Source organism: Gavia stellata, chromosome 7 (genome assembly GCF_030936135.1).
Source record: "Gavia stellata isolate bGavSte3 chromosome 7, bGavSte3.hap2, whole genome shotgun sequence".
Classification (NCBI taxonomy): domain Eukaryota; kingdom Metazoa; phylum Chordata; class Aves; order Gaviiformes; family Gaviidae; genus Gavia; species Gavia stellata.
In genome coordinates this window covers 25,917,899-25,938,099 of record NC_082600.1, presented here as the reverse complement: position 1 = coordinate 25,938,099, position 20,201 = coordinate 25,917,899, and the positions used below count along the sequence as shown (strand labels likewise).

Here is a 20,201-nt window from a genome sequence, read left to right as displayed (position 1 = left end):
GCGCGAGAACGGACAGCGGCGGACAGCAACGGCCGCGCGCGCCGCTGCAACCAGCCCGCCTCCAGCAGGCGCGGAGCGCAGCCGGCCCGCCCCGGCAACGTCGCTGTGCGCATGTGCGCCGCAGGGCGCCTGGCGGGCAACTTTCCTCTTCCGGGGTGGGCTTGTCTAGGTGTTGAGGGAGTTCGTGCTCCATGGTAGGGTGTCGCGCATGCGCGGCCCGGTGGCGCTGGAGCTGTGGTGGCCCGCACCCAGGTGAGGGGCGGCCCGGTCAGCCGCGGGGGGAGGCGGCCGTGAGTGAGCGGTGGCAGCTGTGGGGCTTGGGGAGTCCCGGCCACCGCCGGGGCCTGCTTCGCCTCGCCCTGTGGCAGGGCGGCGGCTCGGCTCGTTTGCGCAGGGGCCTCTCCTTACGCCGGGCTCGCTGCGAGGGCACCCCGCCCGGCCGGGCTGTGCTCGGGGGCTCCCCGCCGCCCGGGCCTGGCGTGTGGGCGAAGCGCCGGGAAGGCGGTCGGGTGGGGTCAGCTGTCGGCGATGCGGCGGGAGGGAGGGCCCTGGATGACCGGGTTGGCGCCCAGTGCTTCCTGCCGGTGCGCGGCGGAGCACCTGCCTGCCGGGCCAGGGGGGCATCTCTGGCCCGCGGGTGGGCAGGAGAGGTCTCACGCCCGCATCTCGAGAGAGTGGGGCTTCTGATTTGTTTATTTTCGGTTGTGGTTTTGTTGTTGTTATTGTGTTGTTTTTTTTCCATAAGGGAAGAGAAGAAGATGTGCCAGCCCTTCCCAAAGCTTCCCTTGGTGCAAGGCTAGCAGATGGTGTGTTCTTATTTTACTTATTTCTAGCCCTCCTTCTATTTCTATTTCTTCTTTTTTGGAGATTAGCATCAATACTTGCTGCTTTCTTGAAAACCACATTTGTTTTGGAAAGGGCTGAGTAACAAAAGTGTGGATTGGGACTTAAACCTCATCTCACGTTCCAGGGATAGTATCTAGGTTGTTTTTACATAGTTATGTTTGCTCAATACCCATTAGCAGGTCGGCAGGTGTAACTGAAGATTCAAAATAAAACCGGTGCAAATAGCTACTGAGGAAATTCTCTTCTGCTGACAATTATTCTGTCTTTCTTGTAGTTATATAGATAGTCACCCTACCATCTCAGCATTGTTACCTAATGTACGGAATTCATTACTGGAGGTGGCAAGGCTCGAGATCTCGGAGCAGAATTCTGGCAACCGGTTGTTAAGACCTTAAGAAGCAGCTTGCCTTTTGGGGTGTATTATTCCAGATTGTCTGCTGCAATGTCATTTGAAGTAGCTTACACTGGGTACTGCCATTAATGGGCTGCTGGCCTGAGTATGATGTGGACTCCTGAGTTCCTGTATTTGTAATTTAAATATACAGCTGTAACATAAGACACAACTTCAAAGGGTTGCTTTATAAGAAAATAATTTCTACAAATAATATTAGACATAATTTCTGCACTTCATCCTGTCGTTTCAGTAAGCCAAACTCTCAGCTACCTTGTTTAAGAGAAGTAGAAACTTTGCTTTGTCTTATTAAAGTCTGTCTACCCTCAGGAAACAGCTGGAGGTTTTGACAAGTGTGTGGTATGGGAGGCCATGATGTAACTATACATTTTTCTGATTTTCATAGCTTTTAGTTTCAGCCTTCCAGTGTTCTCATTCTGGGTGTGGGAAGAAGAGGGCATTTCTGAGGCCATGTCTCCCCTAGGAGTGCATTGCAGGTATAGTATGTGTTGTGCTTTTAGCAGTATGGATTTCTTTAGCCCCAGCATGTTCTCTGATCACTTACTTTACTCTTGAGAGTGAAACAGACTGTATTAAAACCACAGCTTTGCAGGTTCAGCTGTATTTGTTGCAGGGGCTTCACCCAGCACAGCTGACTTGTTTTGGCATTCATTCCCTGGGATAGCTAAGTTTTTGTAAGATAAATATGGCCTGAATAACTTTCAATTCTTGAAAAAAAAAAAAAAAGTTGTTTATGAATAGCTTTTAGTTTGTTTTGCTTTTTTGGGGTGAAGAAACATGTCTAATACATTAGTTTTCGATCTACATTTCATTCTTTGAATAATTTGAGATGTTTCTATTCTGAAAGTCTCCAATTAGCTCACTGGCAGTGTAAAAAGAGAAAACTATCCTATTTGACTCAGAGGGCCATTGATTTAATTACAGATAACAACCATACCCTTTGTATCTGCTATTTTATCTTGGTTACCAGTGTTGCTGAACTTTGTAGAAATGGGCATTACATTTTTAGCAGATCAAGAAATCATGTTCATATTTCTCGTTCTGTGTGTACAGTAAGAAATTATTACCTTGTCTGATAGAATTCATGGAGTTAGAAATCGCTTATGCATTGTGCTCTCCAGATGAATCTACTGTGTATTTTACTCAATAATTTTAAGTATGAAATTATTCTACTTCAGCTAATTCAGTAAGATTGGCTGACCTGTACTCTGACTTGCTCAGCTACTAAAGAAAGGAGCTGAATGACACAGGTGCATTCTGCCCCTTCAACTGCATCCATGTCTTCAGTACTTCTAAAATACCTTTAATTCATTGATGGCATTCACAGCAGTGGTAAAAAATAAAGAAATTTTTAAAAAGTAAAATATCTGTATTATATTTCTGCTTCAATTAATTTCTTCCTTCCTATGCCTCAGGGTAGGTTAAAAGATGCCAAAAAACCTAAAGGACTCAACAGCCATGCCTAGTGTGATATTGTTCTCTTGTAGTTGGTGCAGGGGACTAAAAGATTGGATCATGGAAACTTTCCTGAAACTTAAAAAAATCAGCCTAAGGCAGATGGAAAACTTTAGTCCAGAAGATTGTATGAAGTAACATGTCAGTTGATGCAAAGAATTGTTGCCTATCTTTTCCACTCTGTAATGCATTATTAACCATGCATAGTTTGGAGTTTTTCAGGGAATAAACCGTGGTTTTATTGGCAAGCATTTGCTAACCTTAAAGTGTGATAAACATAGCAAATGTGAAGCTGGGAGCTTGATAGAATTCTACAGACTGCTTAACAGATGCAACAAACCTTTGATGACCAGATTTCCATAAAGACAAACATGGCCTTCTTTGTTGTTTTGTACTGATGGAACTTTCTTTAGATTCAGAGAAAGTCCCTTTCTGTTCTAAAATATTTTTGTAGTTCCTCAATGGAAAAGGTGTTAAAAACTGCCGGCGGCACTGTGGAAGCATGGAGACAAAATAGGCATCTGTTGAGACCCTCAAGGAACTATTGGGCAAAGTGATGGAAATGAAGAGCTTGAATCATCACTTCAGCATGGCAGGAGCTGAATCTGACAAGGACTCCGGATATTCAGGTTTAGAAAACCACTGCATTACCTTTTTTTTTTGTGTTATCTTGCTCAGACTTTGCTTTTATTGGTGATGTTTCAAAAATCTGACTCTGGCCCCTTATAGTTTGTGTCTCGTTACCTGGGAGGGCCTTTGTATGCAAGACAGGTTGCATCTGCAGTCATCCTACCATCAAATTTTTTGGAGTGGAGCTTTATGTAGATGTAAAGGTTATCCTGTGAATTTGAATGGCATGGGATTTAAAATGTCCCTAATAAAGAAATGAATGGAAGAATCTCAGACTTTAGCGTCTGGAAGTGGGGATGGCAAAATTATTTGCAGTGATGAATGAACTGTTGGATTATGCTGTATAATGTCTCTTGCAATTTTACCCTACTGTCAGTAGAGCCTGATAAACCAGAGAGTAATCATTATAACATCAGTAAAATGTAGACATGGTGTGTCATTTTAATACTCAATAGAACTGTGCAAAGACTGCTTTTAAAAGAAAAAAAATGCTTTTGTGAGAGATACTTGCCTTATTGGGTTTGTAGATAGAAGATTTCAAGACACAAAATGCCTGCAGCCTAGCCTACGGCTGTGGCAATGCTGGAGCCAGTAGTTCTTTCCTGCACCAGGTTTTAGAGCAGTCTTCATGATAGTGCGCAGTCCCTTGGAGACTGAATACAAAAGAACAAAAACTAATAGATTTTTTGGGAGACAGTATCTGCATGAGAACTGGCCTGAAATATAAAGCCTTTTATTAAAGGCTGTTTGACAGCTGTCACAGCAGGTCTAATTTCATTGGTATTCCAGAACTAAACTTTGTTGTTCTTTGTGGCTCGGTTGAAAGGAAGCAGAATAGTAGAACTGAAAGGAGGTAGCAAGCATGCTGCATGTGAAACAACTAACAGCTGAATTCTGCATCTGGCAGATGGAAGTTCAGAGTGCCTGAGTGCTATGGAGCAGACTGACTCGGAGGATGTGCTGAATGCGTTGTGTTGGAACACAGAGGATGGGCCTTGGCAATGCCCAATGACCACAAGCAACTCCTTTCCTGCACTTTCTCCTATGGTCGTAATGAAAAATGTGTTAGTTAAGCAGGTAGGGAAGAAATAATGTTCTTAAATTGTTTTTTTTTAAATATTTTTCCTTTCCACAAGATTTTACAAAGTTGTTGCAGTCCAGAAAGTAACTGGTAACTTGAAAAGTTCTGTTGTGACGGCCTGTTCTTTTGAGGGGCAGCTAGAATCACTAAGATGGAAAAAATGTGAAATGGAGAAGCTCTGCTACATCTACTAAACCTCTTTGCCTCAAAGGGATCCCCAAAAAATAGATCTTTAAGAATGTTGTGTAAATAGCACCAAAGATCAAACAAAAAAAAGTGAGTGTTTTTCCTTTTGAAAGCTGCTGTTTTCTTTTGCATTCGATAATGACAGTAAAGTAGGATGATAGGTTTTGCTTCCTAGCTCTTAGGTCCTAGAAGTGCTTTGTGTGCAATGGGAGACACCAATCCAGAATGTTATAAATGAATATGTTATAAATGAAAAAATTCAATCCCTATCTGAAGTCAGCTGTTGTATTTTTACTTTAACAGTTGTTTCTCTTAATTGCATGTGATAGCTCACGTTGCAACAATTACATTCCCTATTTATGTCCTCCAGTGTCTTGTTATGTGTTGAGACTCCTAACTTTTACATTGTAACAGAAGATATGAGAGCTCCAAGTTCAAAGTATTACCATATTATTAGACCTCTTGCTCTGTATTCACTCATGTTTTCTGTGCAGAGCAAAAGTTCTTCAGCATTTTTTATTAGAATAATTCTGAGAATACAGTGAGAAGGGGAAAAAAGAATATAGGTCCTGATTCTTTTTCTACTGAATCTGTTACGACAACAAGCAAAACCTATTAAAATACTGTGCACCAGTGCTAACACAGGGTATGGATTTCTGTTAGTATTTGGCTGATTATGCGTTTTGGGGGGAGATGGTTCTGATCTCTGAGCATTGTGCTTTATCTTGACAAGAAACAATTTTATAGTCATGTTCCTAGATGTGTGGACAAAATACTATATCTATATAAAAATATGTGTGTGTATATATTTAAAAAATTAAATATATATATAAAAATGACCTGGTAGTGTAGCAAAAATGGAATTTAGGGAGGAAGAGTTGGAGGGAGATAAAATTACCAAACTCAGTTCTCTTGAGCAGTGCCTCATAACATCTAAGTCTAATTATGTATGGTTAAGGACAATAATGTTAAATTGAAAAATGTTTACTGCAATAAACAAAAGCAATAAGTGTAGGTCAGAATAATAATGAGGTGTCTTTCTGCTTCTTTCCATTATGCCTAGTTACCTCAGATAGTCATGCTGGTCATCTTTTTAAAATGGTCTTTTCAACACAGCGCTCAGTTGGCTTGCTGGACCAAAAATTAAAAAAAGCAGCATCCAGTTACTGCTGTTTATTTGTTCCAGTTTCAATTTCAATCAGCATCATACTTCTGTCTTAGAACCACTATGATCCTGTGCAGTGATGGTTACCTGCTGTCCCAATTTCAGAGTGTAAACAGCTAATAATAATGTTACTAAAATAAAAAAATCAAGCAGGGATTAATTCTCTGAAACAGTGCTGCTTGTGGCAGGGTTTCTGTAAGTCTTGTAAAAGTCCTTAATAATTAGGAAGGCTTTTTAGACAAGTGACACTGGTACATGCAGGATGTTAGCTTTCATTTAAAAAAACCCCACGCAACCCACTTCGCAGAATTAGTAAAATAAATGTGTCCTTCTCCACTGAAAATGAGATTTTTTGGGTAGGAGAACAAGAGGAGAATATCACGTGAGTGGAAAAGAAAGTACATAACAGAGATAAACAGTTACCACAGCTCTTTCGGCCTCAATAATTTTGGGGCTCTGCTGTGCTAGATACTGTACAATTGTGCAGTAAATGACAACTTCTGACCCCAAAACCTTGCTCCTTAGGCTGCGTGTTCTGTCCTGCGTGTGTATAGCCATGGTATTTATATACTTCCTCACTCCTAACATCTCCAGATATTTTTATTTTGAATGTGTTTGTCCTTTCTTCCGTGATAAGGTAGTAATATTTATTTTTTTACAGGTAGTTGTTGTGTACCCTGGTTCCATAACCATCTTGCCCACTGAACCAAAGAAATTCTGTGTCAGAGTAGGTAATTGAATCTCATCTCCAATTCTTAGTGTCCCAGTCAGTGGGTAATACCCGCTTTTGACAAGTTCAAGTCCTTTACTGGGGAAATGGACTTCAGCAAAGCATGTTAGCGTTTGCCAGTTTAAATCTTGTGAGACTGGGGCAAAGGAGATAGATTTCGGATGACTCAGTATAGTACCAAAAATACTAAAATGTGTTTATGCTAGCTAAAAACTGTGCCTTCAGCAGGCCTGCCAGTAGCATTCCAAGTCGTAAGGAATTGGAAAAGCAGCTGACGGTATATTATATTAGAATAATTGTACTGGTGGTGACTTAAATATATGAAGAAGTGAGATTTTGCTTCAGAAAGAAATAGTATCTCTTACTAGACCATTTGGTATGTTAGGAGAAAAGCAGGCATGCTTTTTGGCCAGGAGATCTCATGAAGATCTGTAGTAATGTATTGGAGGAGGAAGAGGTAATGTCTTGTAAAAATTGATGTGTTCTTCTATATTGCAGAATAGGCTTGTGGGAGGGAGTAAAAACTTGGGCATTTTTCTTGAAATATAATGGTTTTAAGGCTTATCAGTGCACACCATTTCACCAGAGGTGTGGAGTTAAACTGCTCTGGGCTTACAACAGGCTTTTTTCCTTGCATTGGTTGATATTCAGCATTTTTTTTTCTACTTCATGATTATAAATTTATTGAAACTGTGTATTGTACTTAAGATTGCAAGATTTACTGAACAGCTGTCATCTATTTTAAATAACCATTTCAAAAGCTTGCTATAAGAATAGAATTGACAAGATTAGAGTTGCTGCCTTTCAACAAAGAAGGAGTCTGAATTGTTCCTAAAATGTCTGTGCAGTCTTTCTTTGAATCTTTTAAACATCGTGGTTATGAAATATTTTGTTTATTTTTCAACTTCTCTGTACACTTGTTGTTCGACCCCAAGTCTGGGTCGAACTTTTACATGAGCATTGTACAATATAAGCATGCCTTGTAATCCTCATTTAGGAAAGCATGTATAAATTCAGATTGAATTGTTTTTAAATGTATCTGCTGTTCCATAGTAAAAGGATTATGGATTACAGCTTTGATTCTAGTGCTATACTCTGTTGTCAGAAAAAGAAGGATGAGTTTGATGGAAAACTGTTCAGAATGTATTAATTGGACAGTGTATATCAAATATGGAGAAATGGCACAGTCCACCTCTTTCATTTAAGGTTTTTTTGATCCTTTTCTACAGTTTTGTGTAAGACTTCTGTTCTTTTTTTCCCCGTTTGTGCTTCTCAGGGGAGTTCATCACAGCTCCAGTCTTGGACTGTGCAGCCATCCTTTGAAGTGATTCCAGCTCAGCCACAGCTAGTGTTTCTTCGTCCATCAATCCCACCTCCCGTTAACCCTCACCCTGTTGGGAAAAAGAGAAATGACTCCACTAATTACCTGCCCATCCTGAATTCTTATCCCAAAATAGCACCACAGCCCTGCAAAAGAGATCACTCCTTTGATCTAGAAGAACGTCAGGAAACCAATTGCCATAAACGACTCTGCACAGAAGCACCCAAAATGGAGACTTCACCTGTACTGAGGAGCGCAGGGTTGCTTACTAGTCCTTTTGCCCGCCTACCAGTTAGCTTTAAGAATCCTCAGGATTCTAACCAGCAAAGTTCTTCAACTCTGGTGACAAGTGGAAAACTGTCAGCTCTTCCTGGTTTTCATCGTGTTTCCAGTGACACTCAGAAAGTGCCAGGTTTGACTCCCCTTTTGCCTTTTGGAACTCTGCAGGCAACAAAGTGCACCCCTCATGAGAGTGAGAGTGCAGCACAGACTATGATGCAGTCTGCAGTGTGGAGCCCCCCACTGATACCAGAAGAGATTTGCACTACCCCTGAGCTGCTCTTGCAACAACAAAGCAAGTGCAGACGCTTTCAAAATACACTCGTTGTGCTACGCAGGTCAGGATTGCTGGAGATCACTTTAAAAACCAAGGAGCTTATTCATCAGAACCAGGTGACTCAGGCTGAACTAGACCTGCTGAAGCACCAAACACAGCTTTTCATAGAGGCAATAAAGAACAATGCTCCACAGTCATGGGCAGAGCTAGAAGCATCTCTAACAGGATCTGATAAAGCTGATAGCAACCTTGGAGACTCCACTTATCCCAACGTGTAGTAAAAAGGTACATAGCTGTTGGTCAAGTTATTTCTGTGCCTCCTATTTCCTGTCTCAAGCTTTTACTTGAGCATTTTCTGAGTCCAAGACTTGTGAAGTGGCATGCCACTAACAGCTTGTCTTCAGAGCCAATTGTGGGACTGAAATAGCATGGTGGGGTCTTGACAGAACGGGTACTTACTATTTCAGTGTGACCTTGAACTCCATGCTAACTGTGTGTACTTCCTTGGACTCGAGAAGATTGGATGTGCTCTGCTGGCATGTTCCCATTCTTGCAGTGAAAAGACAGTCATTTGCAGTATTCTACAAGCAAGCATCTTCTTATTCCCATCTTCAGATAGTCAGTTCTGAGAATGGAATAGCAGAACAGCCCCAATATTGGGCCATCATCAGCTGCAAGTAGATGAAGGGAGTCAGTGTGAGGAGAGGAAACTTACGTTGGGGGGATGGTATCTTTAGGCTGTGGCTGTTCTTTGTGGTAGCAGAGAGTCTTACTTTGGGGTTTTAATACATTTGAATTAGTGGAGATCTGCTTGTGCTGAAGCAGCATTCTATATTCATCACAGTCTTTGGTCAAAGAGATGGGTGTCTTAGGACCCAAGTGAAATTACATGTTTTGATAAGTATACTTTTGATTTTGATCTGTACAGTTGAGTGAGTGAAAATCACAAGGCTTGCACTGGAAGTGTTTGTTCCAAAGCCATATTTATTAATGGCTAACAAGTGTACAAGGCAAGTGGCTTTGGATTTTCTTAGTTAAACATTGTTATTAAAGACTGCAGTGACTTTTTTTAAAAACAGTACAAGGAAGATACTCATTCACCAGGATTAGTTTGGAAAGACTGGTTGCATATTATTTAATATGTAGATCTTTAGTTTACAAGTCTAAACTCCTTTTTTTTCTGGAAATCAGATTGCGAAGTATTAAAAAAAAAAAAAGGTGAAAGGAAAAGGAGCATAATGGCCTGTGGTGAAAAAAGTCCTCCCATCCCCCTTCCCTGTCTTTTTCATTTGGAGAAATCAGATGAATGTACCTGGAGAAGTTGGAGGGGAAAGGGGGGGGAGAGAGAGATGTCAGCTTGGATAATCTCCCTAAAAATTTTACCTACCTGAGTTTGAACTTAAAAAAAAAACAACCAAACCCAAAACATTTTTCCTCTATAAGATTTACATCATTCCTAGCCTGCTTGCCTTGAGATATAGCTAACACCACTATGTCCATAAGATATTAGTAGATAGTAGAGATCCACAGTAGTTATGTTACAAAAGCTGTTCTACAGACATTTATTTCATATTAGTTTATCTAGACGCTTAACTGTCACTCCCTGTAATCTGAAGGGGTTTTTTCAGAGGCAGTCTGTGTAGAGAACTAAGAATGGCTTTGTCTAAGAATGTTAAGGAATGTGGATTGCTTATGGTATGTTCCTTTCTGTGTGACAGTGTTTTAAAAAAATTGTGCAGTCTAGGTGACTGGGTATTTTGATGCTTTGATCACTTCTATAATCTGTTTCAGATTCTTAAGAAAAGGAACTTGAAAGTAGGGTGGATGTCTTGCTAATTTGTGACTAGACCTTTTCATTTTCTGATGCCTCTGGGAATCAATATTGCAGAAGACTGTGGAGAATGCTTTCTTTTGTGGTCTTCCTCAAATATGTGCATTAGTGAAACTGTAAGGAGCTTCCCTCTTGTAAGGGGTTTCCCCCTTTTTAGACTGATGAAATGCCATACATGCCTCACAAAGAGGAGAAATGTGAGTCATATCTGTACTAGCCATAGGCCTAGAGAGAAATGATGTGGTAGGATTTGCTCTAGTGGAGCTGTAGCAAACTAATAGCCATGCCTTTCATGGTATCCTGCCCACCTGTTGAAGACTAGTATAGTACATGGGAATTGATTAAAAAAAAGGGTTCATAGACTATGTTCTGTCATGTATTTTTTTAAATATACCTGCTATAATTGTGCATACTAGGATGTCTCATAACTCGCAGCACAGCAATATCAAAACTCAGCCAGCAAACCCAGAAGGCAGGAGGGCAGCATAGTACAGTGTAATAATGTAGGTCATGTCCGATCTAGCTCTTTTGGAAACAGTTGCGGTACCTGCACTGAATGACATTTGGCAGGATAAATGTGATGGTACCTTAGGTCATCTGTGAAAGAATCCCAAAAGATAAGCTTGTTTCTTCTGAGCTTCTTACAGGCAGGAGAGGAGGCAGTTCCATTGATTCAATAACTTTGATAGGCCTAGAGTTGAGGTGTGAGAAAACGCATAGGATATCTTTCCTACTTTTCCTTAAATTCTTATTCTGCCCATCAAATAGAGAGGAGAATTTGAAGTTCAGAATGTATGTATTTTTAGGAAGTGATTGTCCTAGAAAACAAGATGATGGACTCAGGCTACCTTGAGATGAAAGGAAGTCAGAAAAAAGGAAGTCCAATCGTAGCTGCTTAAGACAAGAAAAAGTGAGTCTACTGGTGACCTCTTCTTCATCCTATTTCCACTGCTCTGATAGAGTAAAAGGAAGGAAAAATTGGCCTTGCAGGGTAATACCTTCTGACTTAAGGAGACTCTTGATGATACAAATCTCTCACAGTCCACACAGTGCCACATGTATTTTTTCCCCTGACAGCACTGAGGATGGGCTAAAGCGGGTGTGCTTATATCTGATGGGCCTTTCAGCTGGTGTAATTTGTTTAAATATATATTCAATAAAGTCCAGCAGCTGGTTAGAAATCTCCTACTGGGCATCAGTCCAGACTTAAATTGTATTTGCTGAACTAGAGGAATCCATTCTGAAACTATTATACGTAAATCTGGGGCCCCTTAGGAAACATATCCCTAGATAACTGCAAATCTTGATGCAACATCTATAAAAAAAAGATGTTGAAGGCCCCTAGTGATGGATATGTCATCAAGTACCATTCTGTTCAGTTTCTCTTAGCTGCCTTTATTCCTGGAAGCCCTGAGAAACCTTTGAACAATAAGGGCTTTTCTTTCTTGACTGCAATTTAATAAAATAGGTTAGCTTGGAACTGTGTTGAGAAAATTAGTTGACTACATTAGGACCAGAATAGGTCCTGATTCTGGGTGGGATCTGGAAGTGGTCCAATAGATTTGAGCAGAAACATTAGCCTCTCTGATTGGAAACCTGTAAGCGATGAACTTACAGATTTTTTTTGACCTTTGAGAAGTAGCAAGACTTTGTATTAACAAGTTAGTTGAAGACAGCTGTCCCAGTCTAAAAAGTCCATCAAATGGCCTGCTGGGGCTTCAGTTGCTGCTGACAACTAGCAGGTGGAGTAGCTTGATGAGTCAGACAGACTGCTGGTTTTTCTATTAAGTTTTAATAAATGTTGGTATTTTTGATTACTTCTATTACGTATTTTTGAAATTCTACTGCTCTAGTTGGAATGTAAACATTTTCTGTAATTTTGAAGTCCGTTGCCAGCTCTGAATACAGTAGCCTAAGAACTCTGTTATAGAACATGACCTTTTTGCTAAAACTTTACAGAAACAGACTGTGAAATATGAATGAAATAAAGTATATACTTGAGAAGTTTGTGGGTTATTTTAATGCTGTTAAACTGCAGAATCCTTGGTTCCAAAGCATGCTTTACATACAGCTCCACAACAGCATGTTGCCCATGGGGGAAAGTGCAGATCCAAAAGTGATACTATGATATATCTCTCCGAAGACAGTAATGTGAGCTTTAACAGTATGTATGAATTAAAGGGTCTCTGGGAGGAGTGTGAGTAAAAGTGGGCTGTACAGAACACTAAAAATATGTTGTTGTGGGTGTCCATTGCCATAGATCTGTCATGAACAACCTGGAAGGATTTTTCCATCTCTGAACTGTTATCTCTGTGCTCACTGTCTGTTCAGGGTGAACTGCTACACTGTGTCTTAATCCTGTCAGCAGGGTATGCAGAAGTTCTAAATTGTGAAGTGAGGATCTTGGGTACTGGAAGAATTACTTGAGTGAAAAACTTTACTCTCCCTCTTGAAGAACATTATTCAACTAAATCTGTATACCAGCTTTTCAGTAAAACACATTTTGCAGAATGTGACCATCTTCACATGGTCTTTTCTTTGTTCAAAGATGATTCTTACAGTGAGAACTAGGCAGTCATTCCCAGAACATCCAGCAGCCTTGTGGCATGAGATCCTGTCCTAAGGTACAAGAGATTCTGGTTAAAGTTCTTACTTAGCACCAGACAAGGCAATAACTTGAATCTCATTACTTTACGTCCAAAAAGGAGTGCCATCAATTGAAGTAATTCTGTTCCCTGAGACTGGAAACTCAGTGTTTGCAAATTTTATATTTGTAAAAGGTATGGGTACAATTCAAGCAGGAAATTTTCAGGTCTCTGTATCTCTTCTGGCTTGCTTTTTCTTTACATGGTGAAGTCTATCTGCAGGACGTCAGGCCTGTTCACCTTTATTTCACTGAGGCCAAAAAGGTGAATTGCTGCTTTCAGGTGCACTGCATCTGTCTTGTTTTTCTTTCTTGTGACACACAAACAGCCTGAAAAGAGCAGTAACCCCTGCAGGCACGTGCAGAGGAATCTCCTGGCATGCAAGATTTCTGACATCCACTAGGTTGAATGTAGCATGCTGTTACTGCTTTCATTCTCGTAATTCCTGGGACAGAAATGCAGGGTCCCTATCTGCACAATTCTACACTCTTGCTGTATCTAGGTGATGCTTCCTTTTAGGCCGTTGTGTAATGCAGCCATATGGGCTGTGATCCTACTGGCATCACGGAGACGTGGTGGGATGGCTCCTATGACTGGAGTGTTGGAATAGAAGGATACAGGCTCACAGAATCACAGAATCACTACGGTTGGAAAAGACCTGTAAGATCATCAAGTCCAACCTGGAAAAAAAAAAAAAACAAAAACAAAAAACACACACACAAAAAAAAAAACCCACCACACAACAACAACAAGCCACAACCCACCCAACACCACACAGCACTATGTCCATCAAGCTACATCCCACAATGCCACATCCACACGCTCCTTGAATATCTCCAGGGAGGTTGACTCTACCACCTCCCTGGGCAGCCTATTCCAATGTTTCACTACTCTCTCAGTAAAGAACTTTTTCCTAATATCTAGCCTGAACCTCCCCTGGCGCAACTTGAGGCCATTTCCTCTAGTCCTGTCACTAGTCACTTGGGAGAAGAGACCAACACCCACCCCTCTGCAACCTCCTTTCAGGTAGTTGTAGAGAGCGATAAGGTCTCCCCTCAGCCTCCTCTTCTCCAGGCTAAACAACCCCAGCTCCCTCAGCCGCTCCTCATAAGACTTGTGTTCCAGACCCCTCACCAGCTTCGTCGCCCTTCTCTGGACACACTCCAGCACCTCAATGTCTTAGGCAGGGGAGATGAGGAGGGTGTGTTGCCCTTTATGTCAATGACCACCTGGAGTACATGGCGCTCCGCCTGGGGATGGATGAGGAGCTGACCCAGAGCTTATGGGACAGGATTAAAGGGAGGGCAGGGACAGGTGACATTATAGTGGGGGTTTGCTACAGGCCACCCGACCAGGAAGACCGAGCAGATGAGGCCCTCTATAGACAGATAGGAGCAGCCTCACATTCACAAGCCCTGGTCCTCATGGGGGACTTCAACCACCCTGATATCTGTTGGAGGGACAACACAGCAGAGCATAAGCAATCCGGGAGATTCCTGGAATGTGTTGATGATAACTTGCTTCTCCAAGTGATAGAGAAGCCAATGAGGAGAGGTGCTATGCTGGACCTTTTCCTCACCAACAAGGAGGGGCTGGTGGGGAATGTGAAGCTCAAGGACAGCCTTGGCTGCAGTGACCATGAAATGGTGGAGTTTAAGAACCTTAGGGCAGCGAGGAGGGCGCACAGCAAGCTCACTACCCTGGACTTCAGGAGAGCAGCCTTTGGCCTCTTCAGGGATTTGCTTGGTACAGTACCATGGGATAAAGCCCTGGAGGGAAGAGGGGCCCAAGAAAGCTGATTAATATTCAAGGATTACATCCTCTAAACTCAAGAGTGATGCATCCCAACAAAGAGGAAGTCAGGCAAAAATGACAGGAGGCCTGCACGGATGAACAAGGAGCTTCTGGACAAACTCAAACACAAAAAGGAAGCATACAGGGGGTGGAAGCAAGGACAGGTAACCTGCGAGGAATACAGAGAAATTGTCCAAGCAGCCAGGGACCACGTTAGGAAAGCTAAAGCCCTGATAGAATTAAATCTGGCCAGGGACATTAAGGGCAACAAGAAAAACTTCTGTAGGTATGTTAGTGATAAAAGGAAGACTAGGGAAACAGCGGGCCCTCTCTGGAAGGAAATGGGAGACCTGGTTACGCGGGATATGGAGAGGGCTGAGGTACTCAACGACTTTTTTGCCTTAGTCTTCACCAGCAAGTGAAGACGACACCGCCCAAGTCGCAGGAGGCAAAGTCAGGGACTGGGAGAATGAAGAACCACCCACTGTAGGAGAAGATCAGGTTCGAGACTGTCTAAGGAATCTGAAGGTGCACAAGTCCATGGGACCTGATGAGATGCATCCGTGGGTCCTGAGGGAACTGGTGGATGAAGTTGCTAAGCCACTATCCATCATATCTGAGAAGTCATGGCAGTCTGGTGAAGTTCCCACTGACTGGAAAAGGGGGAACACAATCCCCATTTTTAAAAAGGGAAAAAAGGAAGACCCAGGGAACTACAGGCCAGTCAGTCTCACCTCTGTGCCCAGCATGATCATGGAGCAGATCCACCTGGAAACTGTACTAAGGCACATGGAAAACAAGGAGGTGATTGGTGACAGCCAACATGGCTTCCCTAAGGGCAGATCGTGCCTGAACATATTTGGTGGCCTTCTATGACAGGGTTACAGCATTGGTGGATAAGCGAACAGCAACTGACATCATCTACCTGGACTGGTGCAAGGCATTTGACACTGTCCCGCATGACATCCTTGTCTCTAAATTGGAGAGACATGGATTTGACGGATGGACTACTCAGTGGATAAGAAATTGGCTGGATGGTCGCACTGAAAGAGTTGTGGTCAACGGCTCCATGTCCAAGTGGAGACCAGTGACGAGTGGCGTTCCTCAGGGGTCGGTATTGGGACCCACGCTGTTTAACATCTTTGTCAGCGACATGGACAGTAGGATTGAGTGCACCCTCAGCAAGTTTGCTGACGACACCAAGCTGTGTGCTGCGGTTGACACACTGGAGGGAAGGGATGCCATCCAGAGGGACTTTGACAGGCTTGAGAGGTGGGCCCGTGCAAATGTCATGAAGTTCAACAAGGCCAAGCGCAAGGTCCTGCACATGGGTCAGGACAATCCCAAGCACCAATACAGGCTGGGCAGAGAATGGATTGAGAGCAGCCCTGAGGAGAAGGACTTGAGGGTTTTGGTAGATGAAAAATTGGACATGAGCTGGCAATGTGTGCCTGCAGCCCAGAAAGCCAGCCGTATCCTGGGCTGCATCAAGTGTGACCAGCAGGTCGAGGAATGTGATTCTGCCCCCTACTCCGCTCTCCTGAGACCCCACCTGGAGTACTGCGTTCAGCTCTGGGACCCCCAACATAAGAAGGACATGGACCTGTTGGAGTGATTCCAGAGGAGGGCCACGAAGATGATCAGAGGGCTGGAGCACCTCTCCTATGAAGACAGGCTGAGAGAGTTGGGGTTGTTCAGCCTGGAGAAGAGAAGGCTCTGAGGACACCTTATAGCAGCCTTCCAGTACCTGAAGGGGGTCTACAAGAAAGCTGGCAAGGGACTTTTTGCCAGGGCATGTAGTGATTGGACAAGGGGTAACGGCTTTAAACTGAGAGAGGGTAGATTTAGATTAGATATAAGGCAGAAATGCTTCTCCATGAGGGTGGTGAGGCACTGGAACAGGTTGCCCAGAGAAGTTGTGGATGCCCCAACCCTGGCAGTGTTCAAGGCCAGGTTGGAGGGGGCTTTGAGCAATCTGGTCTAGTGGAAGGTGTCCCTACCCATGGCAGGGGGGTTGGAACTAGATGATCTTTAAGGTCCCTTCCAACCCAAACCATTCCATGATTCTATGATTCTATGATATAGCCCCCAACTGTATTGCCATGGTCCAGGGTGTCCAAAATGCATGAGACTTCTCTTTTTAAATCTGTACCTCCTTTGAGGTATGTCCATAAGACAAACTTAACTGTTCCAATATAATCTGATTCAGAAGGCAGAAGGAAACACCATGTGTTCAGTCTGCTCTCTTGTAAAGCACAGTTTCCAAGACTTCCTTAATCTGTTTGAACTAAAAAGTGTTTTTATAGGAAGCATCCTGCTTTGATTTGAAAGCTCCTAGTGATGAAGAATCCACCCAAATTGTTCAAAATATAATTACTTACTATTAAAAACGTGCCTCTTATATTGAGCCTGAATTTGTCGTCTTTCAGTATCCAGCTGTCAGATCTTTTGCCTTTTGTCTGCTAAACTGAAGTACATGCTGTGACACTGCTGTTTTCCCTGTAGGCATTTACAAACTGAACAAGACATTCTTCAGCTTTCTTTGTTAAAATAACTTATTAAGCTCTGAAATCTTTTGAATCCTTTAGTCATCTGTGGCACTCTTCTTTGGATCCTTTAGAGTTATTTAAATGCTTTTTTTAATTGGAATGCTGACATTAATAACAAAACAGGATTACTAAAAGAGTTGTACAATATCAACCCTCCCTACTGCTACTCTGTCTCATTTTTGTATCAGCCTTGGCCATGACATCAGATTGGAAGTCTAAATCATCCTTGGACCTGCTACTTCTGCGATTGGTGAACCCCTGTCCTTTAAGTATGTTTCCACACTACTTTGAATGCAGTTTGCCACCGGAAAGCAAATCAAACTGTTTTTAATAAGTGACCAGTGGCATTCATTATTTACCTCTGCTTCTCTCCAACAAAACGTTTTCACTTTCAGTTTTTAAAGGTATTTTTTATGTTGTATTCCAATTATTAAAAATAATATTAATAATGTTACAGTCAAGAAAAAATTTAATACCATTTTCAAAATGTGAGTAAAAGATAGTGTTTAATAGGTTTCTGTATACAATTCAGAAACCATAGTTGTAATGCATTTCACAACATCCAGTTAATTTTGTGTAATTGTGGCTTCAGTCCGTGTCAGGTGGCATACTGCTAAATGCCCATCAGAAGTATAAATATTATACCCATGTTGGCTTTGTCCTTAACCAGTTTTTAATTCTAGTTCATCAAAATAAGGAGTCAGTTTTATTTGACCAGCTCTATTTCTTGTAAGTGTCATTAATTTATATTATTTTTGCTTTCTGTTTATGTCCTTGGTTAATCACAAATTATGGGTTATTCCATTATTTTCTCTCAATAGTCCAGCCTATAGTCATTCAGATCAGTCTACCTACCCACTGAAAAGCTGATGCTGTATTAGTTCTTCCATCCCCTCAGTCCTCTGAAATCTTTCCTAGTGGTCTGAAATTCATTGAAATAGTATTTATGGTCCAGAGAGCTTCTTGGTTAGCTCCTGTTAATTTTCAATCACAGCTTATTCAGACTTGCTGACTTTAAAATATTTAATAACCGTTGTTTAAAATGTCCTGAATTACTTTTTGAAGTAGAAATCAAGCTGCTGTCATGATATGAGAGGAATACATCTGGCTTTTTTCTAATTGCTCAACAGAAATTTTTGTGAAATGCTTTTGCCATTCTGCACTGCAGCAATATAATTTCCATCTTGAAATGGAGCACTGCCAGTGTAAAGATTTCTTCTTCATCTCGTACATTTTAAGAAATGGAGAAAGTGGGCTTTCCAGGGCCAAAAGAGGAGTTTCATCAACTTCTTCATTGTTTTCTTCTCATTCTTATTATGATTAAATTAATTGAGTTAGTTTAATGGAACTGGAATGCTTCTTACCATGCCCACTTAGGCAATTTTACCTTTTTTCCATAGCAGTAGTAAGGGTGGTTTTTAGGCCACTTATATTTACCAGGACTAAGCAATCCAATAACAGACAGAAAGCCAATACTTACTGGTTTTTTAATAGATAGGACTACTTGAAAAATTTATGTGTTTTCAATGGAAAACTCCCATGTTTTTATTGGAAATGAAGATGTATTTTGGCTGGAAGCTTAGTGTTTTGCGGCATTAGTCACAGCATTCATTTTTTGGTGAATCTCAAGCACTACGGAAATAGTCTGCACTGTCGGGGTGGGAGAAGATGTTATTTCCCTTTACCCTCATCCCCTTCTCCTGGATTGTTTTGGGTTGCCTGTACAGGAAACAGAACCCCAACTTTGATGAGTGGTTCCATCACCTCATGCTGAAGAAGCAGAAGCCTTCATAGACAGCCAAAACTGCTCAACCATCTGCAATGGAGGAGACTAATAGAGAGGTCCTGAGTAAGTGAGGATGAAACAGCATCTCCTGAGAAAATTGTTAGCTCAATGAGTACAAATACTATTTTTTCACCATTTCCCTAAAAATTCTAATTTAAAAAAAAATATTAAGGGTTTTGTTTGGTACAAAAGATCACTGTGCCAGATAGGCCTTGTTCTACATTTGGCAGAGGCAGAGTTCAATGCAATGACTATTTTGTGAGATGAGCAGTGTTTAGTGTGGAAAGTGTGAAATATGAGTAGACAGTAGGAAAGCTGTTTTACCCAGAGTGAATGTTAACAATGGCTATTGTTTTATATTCTTGCTAAGTATTGTCTGCCATGCAAACGATAATGCTATCCAACATGTCCAAACGTGCTCGGAAGTCAGAAAAGGATAGTCTTCGTCAAAATGAAATTGGCTCTCACTGTTCAACATCTTATCACTGACCATGCTTGCAGCATGCTTACACAATAATGCTTTCTGAGAACACTCTGAAAGTGGGTTGCTAACATCAATTGTGTAACAAATGGCCAGAAAGAATTCCAAAACATTTGTTTCCACACTAATTGTGGAAGGAAGGTAAGTCTGAACTTGAAGATTGTCATCTGAGTACTGAAATGCCTCCAGATGTATAGTGGGAGCTGCAGCCAGCCCAAACTGGAAGACAGCAGAGTGGTGAACTGCACTGAGGGTCTGTTGCTGTAGTGCTTGTAGTCTGCAGTGGCAGCATTTGGTAGAGACTGTTGCAGTTAGAGAGGCAATGCAGTTCAGAGTGACATATCGGTGCACAGATACACCAATGGCCCTGACTAGTTTCTAGCACTTCAGAATCAAGCTGGGCAGTCTGGACATGCGCCTCATGGCCAAAGCCAAAGGGTCTATTTCTTTGAAAGACTGGGATGCAAAGGTAAAACTTGCCTGCACATTAAAATTGTTACCCTGTTAATTTTTTCTGCAGCCTAACTTAAAACAGTGATGTTATGCGAAGGAGAATGGTGCACTGCCTCTGCCTGATTCTGGAGCCAGCAAAGTTATGGGAAGCATTGTTGCAGTTTCTAAGGCTTGCTTTTTTCAAATTCCACTGCTTCTCCAGCACCTAAACACCTACCAGTCTGGGACACCAGAGCCATCTGATGTAAAAGGGGTTAGTTTATCAGTGAGCTTAGTTGGA

At 41.9% G+C, this 20,201-nt stretch overlaps 1 protein-coding gene across 2 annotated transcripts; it reads left to right on the top strand.

Moving 5' to 3' along the window:
- Nucleotides 1–234: 234 nt before the first annotated feature.
- On the top strand, nucleotides 235–9,791 carry CIPC (CLOCK interacting pacemaker). Of its 2 annotated transcripts, none has more exons than XM_059819392.1 (6): nucleotides 235–252; nucleotides 746–806; nucleotides 1,651–1,734; nucleotides 3,168–3,342; nucleotides 4,251–4,420; nucleotides 7,782–9,791. In XM_059819392.1, the coding sequence occupies exons 4-6, from the start codon at nucleotides 3,270–3,272 to the stop codon at nucleotides 8,658–8,660; spliced, it is 1,122 nt and encodes a 373-aa protein (XP_059675375.1). In that variant the 5' UTR covers nucleotides 235–252; nucleotides 746–806; nucleotides 1,651–1,734; nucleotides 3,168–3,269; the 3' UTR covers nucleotides 8,661–9,791. The 2 variants fall into 2 exon arrangements, with proteins under 2 accessions (XP_059675375.1, XP_059675376.1); XM_059819393.1 differs by having other exon boundaries at nucleotides 1,644–1,734.
- Nucleotides 9,792–20,201: the final 10,410 nt, after the last annotated feature.